The sequence below is a fragment of the Danio rerio genome, chromosome 16, assembly GCF_049306965.1.
Source record: "Danio rerio strain Tuebingen ecotype United States chromosome 16, GRCz12tu, whole genome shotgun sequence".
Lineage (NCBI taxonomy): Eukaryota > Metazoa > Chordata > Actinopteri > Cypriniformes > Danionidae > Danio > Danio rerio.
In genome coordinates this window covers 50,650,192-50,662,500 of record NC_133191.1, presented here as the reverse complement: position 1 = coordinate 50,662,500, position 12,309 = coordinate 50,650,192, and the positions used below count along the sequence as shown (strand labels likewise).

The following is a 12,309-nucleotide window of genomic DNA, read 5'->3' as shown; positions in this document are numbered from 1 at the left end:
TTTTTTCTCCAAACTGTAGACAATTGTAATTACTATTTGCACACGTGCCAAAGCATTTGCACTTTGCTTAATCCTTAAGAAATTACTGATTTGATGTGAACAATAAGCTAATTGTTTAAAGATCTAAACTTTCAATCAGGAATTGAGGCGAAGCAATTGAAAAATACTGTAATTTTGATTATTAATAGCTAATAAAGATTTAGTATTCAGTATTTATGCAGATCTGTGTGTGTATGTGTGTGTGTATATATATATATATATATATATATATATATATATATATATATATATATATATATATATATATATATATATATATATGTATATTCAGCAGTTCTGTCTGGTTCTTGAATCTGATAGCCTTGTAATATTCTGCCAGTAACAGCACTCGTCCAGCCTCTTAACTCTTCACTCGTGTATTACTCCGCACACATACAGCAACAAGCAGAGGACACGCTACAGTTTGACAAATATTGCAGCTGTCGGACAACATAATGTACTTTTGAGGCTTTTTTTTAGTCGAGAATGTAGATGTTTAGATTGCAACTTTGCACTTTATTCATAAGGATAGGGCCAATTTAAATATTTATCATTTCTGAGAGACAGCGCGTCGGCGGCCATTAAGCCTGTCTTTGAGCAGAGACTGTTGACGATGTTCATCCATAAGATGGCGACAGAGACCGCATAATAAGCCCTGAGAGAAAAACAGCGTAATTTTACACTACAGCTGATCAAATCATTATTAAACAGGTAAGTGACTTTCTAAGTCGATCCCTCTCTTTTGTATATTGTAGTGCTGTATTTATACCATAGTAATATTGTGATCTCCCGACAGAGAAATACTGAGAAACATCCCTAGACGGATGGCGTTTCATGCTGTTCAGCTTTATAATCCTTAAAATGTCAGATAAAATCAGCTGTTTTGTCATCACTTTAGACATTACGCTAGGGAATCATTCAAACACTAGCTCTAACGTGACGTTAGTAAATGAGCAACAGCTTCTGCTCCAGCTGTGAATGAATGGCGGAAGAAAGTAGTTCCTCCTACAATAGGGTTTTGAGACTCTCCGTGTTTGATTTTCTTTTTTATATACACGATTGTGCCGTCAAACTGTTGTATAAACACAATATCACACGAGTAGCAGTGCGATATGGCTGTATATCGTCATTGGTGGGACACTAAGCACAACACACACCTCCCATCAGTGCTAATATACAGCCACATCGCACTGCTACTCATGTGATATTGTTCATATATATGTATTATTTTATAATTTTGTTTTTATCTTATCTGTTGTTATCGTTTTATTAGAGGATTGTATTTTGTACATATATTATGTATGTTTTATTTTATTGTTTTGCCTCAATACTATTCGCTTTGCATGTTTATATTTAAACATGAGTTATTAGAAATTATTATTAAAACTATAATTTTTTAAAATGTGCTAAAAAACATATTCTCTTCATTAAACAGCACTTGGGAAATATTTAAAAAAAGAGCGCTAACCATTTAGATAATCGAACTATACATCCCAAACTATTCATAATAAATTGCAATCCTTCTGTTTTCTCCCAATATCAAAACACCCAACAACAAACACTTACTATATATTTTTAAAAGGGCTCCCAAATTATTCAGCACTGATGCCACTTGTTTTTCTTACCCAGCATTCTCAGACGTCCGATCTTATCCATGAGCAAAGCAGATACGATGTTCCCAGGCAGGACAGCAAGCGTGCCGAGGAAGCTGACGAAATAGATCATGTAGGCGTTGTTCTCGTCACTGAAATCCAGCATACAGCCCTCTTTATTATGCAGGAAGGTGCTGTTGATGAGTTTACTGTTGATCAGCCGGTACTTGAACAGATCTAGAAACAGATGAAAGCTCTTGTTACTAGCTACTGTATTCCTCCATCACACCAGCACATGTGGGAGTTCAGACTGCTGAGAATCAATAGATGGATGACATTTTTGACATTTGGGCTCACCACCAAAACATTAAGAGTCGTCTGCTGCCTTCAAAAGGCCATTTTACACAGGATATGGATGTTATAGTGTCTCATTCCACTGCCATTTAGGATTCATTTATTCATTGAGCTCTACCTTTTTAAGACAGCATTTTGCACGCTATGCCACAGAAAATGGCCAAAAACAGAAAGGGGTTTTGATGCATAAACATACACTGTAAAAATTCTATAAACTGTAACAATTTAAGTATAGTCTACAAAACCGACAAGTTAAATCAACTTAGATATGAAGGTTTTGGGAGACACCATTACTCAATTAAATTGAGGCAACGAGTTTACTCAATTAATTTAGTTTAGTCAACCTATTAGGGTTTTATATATACATATACATATATATACATGTATATATATATATATATATATATATATATATATATATATATATATATATATATATATATATATATATATATATACACAGTTGAAGTCAGAATTATTAGCACCCCTGAATTATTAGCGCCCCTGTTTATTTTTTTCCCCAATTTCTGTTTTAAAAACAACTGATTTATTTATCTTTGCCATGATGACAGTAAATAATATTTGACAGGACACTTCTATACAGCTTAAAGTGACATTTAAAGGCTTCACTAGGTTAATAAGGTGAACTAGGCAGGTTAGGGAAATTAGCTTAAGCTAATTATTTAAGCAAATTAGCTTAAAGGGGCTAATAACTTTGTCCCAAATATAGTTTTTTTAAAAATCAAAACTGCTTTTATTCTAGCCAAAATAAAACAAATAAGACTTTTTCGAGAGGAAAAAATATTATCAGACATACTGTGAAAATTTCCTTGCTCTGTCAAACATCATTTGGGAAATATTTAAAAAAGAAAAAAAAATCAAAAGGGTGCTAATAATTCTGACTTCAACTGTATATATATATATATATATATATATATATATATATATATATATGATTGCATGCGTGTGTGTAAAAATATAATTTCTAAACAAAAAATAAGTAGCCATTTATTCACATTATGATGAATAATTATACCTGAAGCCAATTGTTTTCAGATTAAAAAAAAAATACCTTGCACTTAAAAGGTTGCACATATAAAAATTTTACAGTCAAGACTACATTTGTGAAAGCAACCTATTTTTTTTTTCAAAGGAATAATTATTATTTTGAGCTCACTACTCCACAGTTGAAATCTTAAACTTATGCATTTTCATGGTACATACACTTGAGTCAGAATTATTAGCCCCCTTGTTAGAAATATTCGCTCCCCTGTTAATTCTTTCATCAATTTCTGTTTAAGGGAGAGAAAATTGTTTCAACACATTTCTAAGCATAATAGTTTTATTAGCTCATCTCTAATAAACTGATTTATTTAACCTTTGCCATGATGACAGTAAATAATATTTGACTAGATATTTTTCAAGACACTTCTATACAGCTTAAAGTGACATTTAAAGGCTTAACTGGGTTAATTAGGTTAACTAGGCAGGTTAGGGTAATTAGGCAAGTTATTGTATAATCATGTTTTGTTCTGTAGACTGTCGAAAAAAAATAGCTTAAAGTGGCTAATAATTTTGTCCCTAAAATGGTTTTTAAAAAATTAAAAACTGCTTTTATTCTAGCCAAAATAAATCAAATAAGACTTTCTTTCACTAAAATGCAAAATTTTAAGTTATGTTCAGTCAACTTTACTTAATTGTTTAAGCAAAGACAACATTAGGGTTTACAGTGTGAAACATTAAAGTAGCCGAATAGATAGAAGTTAACAGACAGAAGAAATAAATGGTAAAAATATCTGTGTATGTTGACAGCTCTCTTAATGCTGGAACTGAGCCTTTGTTTTTAAGCCTCATTATTGGTCCACAAGCTGCTCAGAGAAGTAATCATAAACGCCCAGCACGACTGAATCAGGAAAAGCAGATTGTCATTCCTTCGCAGACGTGCACAGGAACAATCCGAGCTGGTGTTGCTAGGAGACCTGAAACACTTTCAGTGCAGTCACTAGCGCAAGAATCTGGGGCCATTTTAATCGTGGAAAAAAAACATGACATATGAGTGTCCTCTTATAACATGGTATACACAGGAATCAAAAAAGGGAAATTCAATACCCTTTAAGACCTTTTATAAGATTCTTTCCATACAATTTAAGTAGGACTGCACAATATATCGTTTCAGCATCGATATCGCAACGTGTCTATCCGCAATAGTCACATCGCAGGGTATGCAATGTTCAGTTAGTACAAATGAGATCAAAATAACTATATTAACTTTGTAAGCTCACACAGCTAGTTTCGACACTAATCTGCTCAACACCAACAAGACCAAGGAGTTCATTGTGCACTTCAGAAAGGGACGAACAGGCTTATATGATCTCATCCACATCAATGGGATGGCCGTTGAGCATGTCTCATCCTTCAAGTTCCTGGGGACCCACGTCTCAAAGGATCTTTCCTGGACCACCAACACCTCCAGCCTAGTCAAGAAGGCTCGCCAGCGCCTATTTTTCCTAAGGCAACTTAAAAAGAACCATCTTTCATCAGCCGTTTTGGTGAACTTCTACCGCTGCACAATAGAAAGCATCCTGACCCACTGCGTCACAGTCTGGTATGGAAGCTGCTCTGTTGCTGAGCGTAAGGCACTGCAGCGGGTGGTGAAAACTGCCCAACGCATCACAGGGACCACACTGCCAGCCATAGAGGACATCCAGAAGAAACACTGTCTGCGCCCAGCACGCAGTATTCTTAAGGACACCTCTCACCCTGCTCACAGACTGTTTTCACTCCTGCTTCAGCCTCCCTCGGACAAAAACCAGCAGACTGAGGAACAGCTTTTTCCCCAGAGCTGTCTCCCTCTTGAACTCTGCCCCTCACTGACTCTTTTTCTATAACTGCACTTTATATCTTATACCTGTATCCTGCACTTGATGTTATTGCACTGCTGGTTAGACCTAAACTGCATTTCGTTGCATTGTTAAATCTAATATAATCTAGTTGAATCTAATGTAATATAATCTTGTGGTGAACAATTCATCTGTGTGTGTCATTAGGAGAAAAAAAAAAGTTTGCCCTTGTAATCTTTAAGTAAAGACTGAAAACGCACTTCCTGTTTGTTTTCAGTTAAACTGTCAGATTACGTCTGTCTGAGGTATTGGGCGTGGCTAACATACTTAACCACACCCTCTAGCTGTCAGTTTTGATTACAAACAGAAATAGTAAGAAGTCTTTTAGGTTGTATTAACTCTCCCCAAACACCTTTTCCTGGTCTTTCTAAATGAAATGCCTACTTTACTACATCCAATTAACTCTTAAGTAAAAAACAAACAAAAAAAACAAGCCACGCCCATTTTTTTTCATTAATGTTTCATTTCTCTAGGAACTGCGTCACAATATGAAAAATAAAATGGTCACATCTTCCTGTTCATATATACATTTAGACCCTGCGGACACCCTGTATAGACATTCATAGTTAGGAATGACTATGAATAATCTGAATGTGTCAAACAGCAGCGGTGTGTTTTAATAGCCAGAGGAGAGTGCAAACTGTGGTCTTCTCACCAGTGTTGTAGAAAAGGGTGGAGATGAAGGTGCAGTTTCTGAAGAAGGTGTTGCTTGAAGTGATATCCTCAAAGTAGCACTCCTCAAACAGAGAGTCTTCAAACACCATAGACTTCATCTTCAGATTCAAAAACCTTTAAACGGCAGATAAAAGATCCAGAAAAATATGCATTAGAGACATTCAGATTTTCCTTAGCTATTTTAAAAGTGAATCATAAAAGGTAATTGTCAATTTAAAGGTCCACATCTGATTTTTTGTTATAGTCAAAGGTCTGGAGAAATTGATTATAACAAAACTTGATTTTATTAAACATTGACAAACAGTTAAAGTCAAAATTATTAGCCTTCCTGTGAATTTTTTTAATCTGTTTCAAATGTTTTCTAAGTGAAGTTTCATAAACCAATTTCGAGAGGAGCACTACTGGCCGCTCATCTGTAATCAGTAATAATCCAATCAGAGTGATCCTAGTTTAATATAAATGGATCATTTTCTCCCTACTGCTCTATCTTCGTTTTAGAAGAATCCCCCCTTCCACCCCATCTCCACCTTTTCCTCCCTTTTCTAAAGGGGGAGCTCTCGAGACCTACCTTATCTCCTGATCTCGGATCTCCTGATATGCTTATTGACTGGGCGAGAGCCCTGGGCTTAAATATCTCAGAGCTCAGGGTTCTCTGTCGGGACAGCATATTAAAACTGCTATAAATGCTAAGCATATCTAAGTGGGAACTCTTGAAATGATACTTAACTGAGCAAGGAATTTTTCACGGTATTTCCTATAATATTTTTTTCTTCTGGAGAAAGTCTGATTTGTTTTATTTCGGCTAGAATAAAGCAGTTTTTAATAAAATTACATTAAAAAAACATTTAAAGGTCAATATTAGTAACCCCTTTAGCAATATTTTCCCCAATACATTCCAGGAGGTAAATTTTTTTGCAGTTTTTGTTTTTGCAAATCCACCAGAGGTCGCTGTGTACGCTTTTTGAGATCTCAAATTTCTCTCGTGAGTGCCATTCGTGCCTTATGTTCTGGTGTAAATCCACTACTGACCGATCGACTGACCCACCCTTCTCCTTCCCTAAACCCAACGAATTGGGTTTACAAATGCACAGATTGACCAGCGCCCACTCCGTTCCCTAAACCCAACCAACAGTGTTTTCAAAGGCAATCCAGAAAACGAAAAGCCTTCTCGGCCACCTGATTTTACCACGATTTCAGATTTACCACATTCTCACCCTGTTATTTACTTGTTTATTTTATTTTTTAAAAACCTTATAAGTAAAATGAATCAATGAATGAAAATAGATATAAAACTAAATTAACAGAACCTAATTTTTCCCCAAAGCTGTAAGATGCTAAAATACTACAACAAATACTAAAGAAAATATTGCTTGAGAGACTTTTCAATTCTGTTCGACTAAACTGCTAAACAATTTTCACTGTGCAAGAGAAACTTAGAAAAAAAAAAAAAAAAAAACGAGGCTGTTCAATCACACTGATATAGCATTCAATCTGGAATATTTATTTAAACCAAGCAGAATATCACAACACCACCCATCTCTTACCGAAAGGTCAGCAGTGTTTACTGAAATATGTTTAGCATACTGCCTGTGAGCGTCACTTACTTGTTGTTAAAGTACTCTCCATTCCGGTGGATCTGGTTCTCCAGCGTGAAGTTAAAGGTCACATGCTCCACTTTCTCTTTGATGAAGACCTTTGTGCGTGAGGAGTACTCCTGTTTCTGCAGATATTTGATCATATCGGGGAACCAAACAGTCAAGCCGTAGTAGCTGCAGGCAGAGGACGACAGACATGAAGTCATGCAGAGGGAAAAATATCACTGGAAGCTGCTGGAAGCCAAATATTGCATAGTGTACCTGAAGGACATGGAAAACCACACGGCCATCATCATGTAGGTGATCCTGCGATACTCAGGGTTGAACACTGTCAGGAAGTTGCCCCACACCTGGAAACCCAGAACAACAAATTATAAAAATAAATGTTGTATGCGAGTAAGTGTATTAGATCAGTGTTTCTCAACCATGTTCCTGGAGGACCGTCAGCTCTGCACATTTTCCATGTCTCCTAAACAAAACAAGTTATCCTAAAAACTAACAACAGTCATACTAAAATCTTAAATACTTTCATGCGGACTTTAAGACCTCAATGTATCACCGGGATTATTTTCGCATTGCCTGTATTGCATTTTGCATAGCTGTTGCATTTTATCAATCATCAGTTCACAGAAGCGAATCAGACGTCTTCACTCTACCTGGTGGAAGAGGTTCGTGAGTTTGATCCTCCAGCGCTGGTGCCAGGCTGTGGCTTCTCCACCCATGTCAACCAACTCATCCATCTGCTTCACTGTCTTAATGGTGGTGACCTGGAGATTTCACAGCATGCTTGAGAATGTGCCTCAATACTTTACAGGAGTCTTACTAGTTATCTGCTCATAAATAGCTGATATTTATCCTATTAATAATGACTATAAATATATTCTAGAAATATTCTAGATATAATTACTTACAAAACAAATGAGACAGGAGCAGTTTCTAATTAGGTAATAAGATTTACAATGCAAATTATTGAGAGTTACAGAACAATTAGTGCTCTTTGTGCTTCAATAATACTAAAATGAAACACGGCTGCATAATTTACATCTAAATAATAAGCTCATTTGACTCCCGATTCGGCCAGTTAAATGCAAACCCATTAGCATGCCTGCATAATTCATTTCAAATTCATATTGAGAAATTAAAATTCCCACAGATCACTTGCATCCTGAGGACAGATTTGCTAACAGCTTAGTTAAAACTACCATCAGGATTTACTAAAAAAAAATGCAGTAAAAATGAATAATTGATAAAGTGACTTTATTGTGTGTGGATTACAGTACAGTGCATCCGGAAAGTTTTCATAGCGCTTGACTTTATATGGTATGTTATATCTTTATGATATGTTACAGCCTTATTCCAAAACAAATTAATTTTATTGATTTTCTCAAAATTCTACACACAAAACGTCATAATGACAATGTGAACAAAAGAGTTTTTGCAAATTTATTAAAAATAAAAAAATTAAAAAATCACATGTACATCAGTATTCACAGCCTTTGGCCTGAAGCTCTAAATTGAGCTCAGGTACATTCTGTTTTCACTGGTCATTCTTGAGATGTTTCAATAGCTTAATTGGAGTTCACCTGTGGTAAATTCAGTTGATTGGACATGGTTCGAAAAGGCATACACCTGTTTATACAAAGTCCCAGGGTTGACAGTGCATGTCAAAGCACAAACCAAGCATGAAGACAAAGGAATTGTCTGTAGACTTCCGAGACAGGATTGTCCCGAAGCACAAGGCTGGGGAAGGTTACAGAAAAATTCTGCTGCTCTGAAAGTTCCAGTGAGTACAGCGGCCTCCATCATCCATAAGTGGAAGATGCTTGAACCCCCAGGACTTTTCCAAGAGCTGGCCCGCCATCTGAGTGATCATGGGAAAAGGGCCTTAGTCATGGAGGTGATCAATAATCCGATGGTCACTCTGTCTGAGCTCCAACATTCTTCCGAGGAGAGAGGAGAACTTTAAAGAAGGACAACCATCTGTGCAGCAATCCTTTAATCAGGCCTGTATGGAAAAGTGGCCAGACGGAAGCCAATCCCTGCCTGAAATTTGCCAAAAGGCATCTAAAGGACTCTCAGACCATAAGAAACATCTCTGGTGTGATGAGTCTAAAATTGAACTCTTTGGAGTGAATGCCAGGGGTTACATTTGGAGAAAACCAGGCACCGCTCATCACCAAGCTAATACCATCCCTACAGTGAAGCATGGTGGTGGCAGCATCATGCTGTGGGGATGTTTTTCAGCAGCAGGAACTGGAAGACCAGTCAGGATAGAGGGAAAGATGAATGCAGTAATGTACAGAGACATCCTGAATGAAAACCTGCTTCAGAGTGCTCTTGACCTCAGACTGGGATGACGGTTCATCTTCCAGCCGGACAATGACCCAAAGCACACCACCAAAATATCAATGGAGTGGCTTCACAACAACTCAGTGAATGAATAAGTGGCCCAGCCAGAGCCCATGTCCTATTAAACATCTCTGGAGAGATCTGAAAATGGCTGTACACCAATTCTTCCAATCCAACCTGAGCTTGAGAGGTACTGCAAAGAGGAATGGGCAGAAGTTCCCATAGACAGGTGAGCCAAGCTTGTGGCATCATGGCACAGACTTGAGGCTGTAATTGCTGCCAAAGGTGCATCAACAAAGTATTGAGCAAAGGCTGTGAATGCATATGTGATTTTTCAGTGTTTTTTTGTTTTTAATAAATTTACAACAATTTCAAAAAATATTTTTTCATATTGTCATTATGTGGTATTGTGTGTAGAATATTGAGGAAATCAATACATTTAATCCATTTTGGTATAAGGCTGTAACAAAAAATGTGGAAAATGAGAAGCACTATGAACACTTTCCGGATGCACTGTATAGAAGTTTGTCTTTCATGTCGGTGTCAATAGCCTAGTGGTTAAGTGCACCGACATATAGCACCATGGTGCTCACAGTGACCTGATTTCGATTCCCAGCTCGAGGTCCTATGCCGACCCTTTCCCTCTCTCTAGTCCTAATACTTTCCTGTCTGTCCTCCACTATCCTATCCCAATAAAAGGTGAAAAACCCCTAAAACATAAAAAAGAATAATAATAATAAAATAAGTTTGTCTTTCAGATACAACATTTATAAGAGGAGAGAATTTAAATGAATTGTTCAATGTGATTTAAGAAGGCTTCTACTATTTTTAAAGCTTAAACAAGCACATCCTAACCCGTGTTGAGCTTGAAATGCAGTGATAGCTGTTGTATGAGGAGACAAACTAACAAGGAAAGAAGAAGTATGCTGTTATTATTAATTGAAGCTTTTGTTAAATTATGTTGGTCATTATGGAAATGAGCTGCTGCATCTGTTTTTACTGCCAGTAAAAACACCTGTGGAAATCTATACTCCCATCTGCGCTTTATTAGGATTTTATGGGGTCTCGTGCTAATTAGACCTGTTTAATAAATCTGTCACCCAAAGTTATTATTGTTTCTGATAAGATGTGTGTAGCTGTACTCACAGAGAAAACTCTCTCCGGGTATCCCTTAGCCCTCATGTTGGTGTCATGAACCTGCTTTAGAATCATCCAAGCTTCGTCGTGCTTCCCGTTCTGTTAAAACACACATTTCATTTGGGAATTAGTAATGTTGTGGATTCACAAAGCTGTTCACTCCAGATAAAATTGGATTAAACTTTCAAAGCATGTCTATGAAACACCTAATGGGTATTAATGGGTATATTGTAAGGAGGCTCTATTATCAAAGTAAGCCATCTACAATTTGATAAATATTCTCATGATATTAATGCATACTGTTATATAGACCATTTCAATTTGGTCATGCCATTGGTCCATAAACATTTCCGGTTTGTTATCAAACTATTTCATAACCATAATAAGAGGCATTTCAATCTAACTTAATGTTAAAATGGCTATCATAACATTATTTTGGCAATATTTGGCTTTTTTTAAATCTCGGAAGCTATAGAAATTAAACATGCAAAACAGGAAATACGTTGGGACCATTGTTTTTGTTTACGTCCCTTAAAAATGGTCTATATTATAGACTTAATACAGAGTTGCAAATGCAAAAAAGAAATTTACTAGAAAAGACACTTTGAGATTATTGATCTCTTTCACAGTAGTGTCTTGGCCAAAATTATGTTAATAGTAGCTCTACTGCTAGAAAGATTTGAGTTTTATATTAGAAAGCAGCTTAACTTTTGAAAACCATATCTCACATGTCACAAAACCAGCCTTCTTTCATCTGAGAATCATCATCGCTAAGTTACGAAGCATGCTGTCTGTTTCAGATGCAGAAAAGCTAGTTCATGCTTTTATGACTTCTAGACTGGATTACTGTAATGCTCTGTTCACCAGTTGCCCAGCATCCTCTATTATTAAACTTCAGTTAGTGCAAAAGCATGTCTATAATGTGTCTCATTTACACTCAATATGTTATTAATGTATACTGTTATATACTACAAACTTAATATGGAGTGGCAAATATGTAACACTTTTTCCACTAATAGGTATTTTGTGTAAACAGCATTTATAGCAATAAAGTTTCCCTTTTGATTTTATGTTGACTTGATTATTTGTATTTAACCAGAAAAGACATGCTGAGACTATTAATCTCTTTCACAGGAGTGTCCTGGCCAAAATGATACAAAGTTAGCATTAGTTCTACTGTAAAATAGTGTTATATTTGACAGCAGCTCAACATTTGAAAACCATATCTCCCATGTCACAAAAACAGATTTCTTTCATCTGAGAAATATCGCTAAGCTATGAAGTATGCTATTTATCTCAGACCGAGAAAAGTTAGTTCATGCTTTTATGACTTATAGACTGGATTACTGTAATGCCCTGTTTGCTGTATGCCCAGCATCCTCTATTAACAAACTTCAGTTAGTGCAAAAGCATGTCTATAAGACACATCATGGGTATTTATTAAGAAGGTCTTTATGGGTATGGCTAGAGTTAGTGCTTTGTTATTACAATAAGGCATCCACAATTTGATAAATATTCTTATTTACACTTAGTATGGTAATAATGCATGCTGTTACTGTATATACTATAGACCAGGGGTGCTCAATCCTGTTCCTATAGATCTACTAATCTGTACAGTTTAGCTCCTACCCTGATCAAACCCACCTGAACCAATTAATTAGGACCTGA

At 36.3% G+C, this 12,309-nt stretch overlaps 1 protein-coding gene across 1 annotated transcript in view; it reads right to left on the bottom strand.

Annotated features, from left to right (window-relative positions):
* The window catches only part of sv2a (synaptic vesicle glycoprotein 2A), an 86,604-nt gene that overhangs the window by 5,370 nt on the left and 68,925 nt on the right, over window positions 1-12,309 (bottom strand). Inside the window, exons 6-11 of the mRNA XM_691342.9 lie at window positions 10,651-10,740; window positions 7,812-7,922; window positions 7,417-7,505; window positions 7,165-7,329; window positions 5,541-5,674; window positions 1,665-1,868 (exon numbers count right to left, since the gene is read on the bottom strand). Coding sequence (XP_696434.2) covers window positions 1,665-1,868; window positions 5,541-5,674; window positions 7,165-7,329; window positions 7,417-7,505; window positions 7,812-7,922; window positions 10,651-10,740 — 793 coding nt within the window. The remainder of the gene's footprint in view (window positions 1-1,664; window positions 1,869-5,540; window positions 5,675-7,164; window positions 7,330-7,416; window positions 7,506-7,811; window positions 7,923-10,650; window positions 10,741-12,309) is intronic.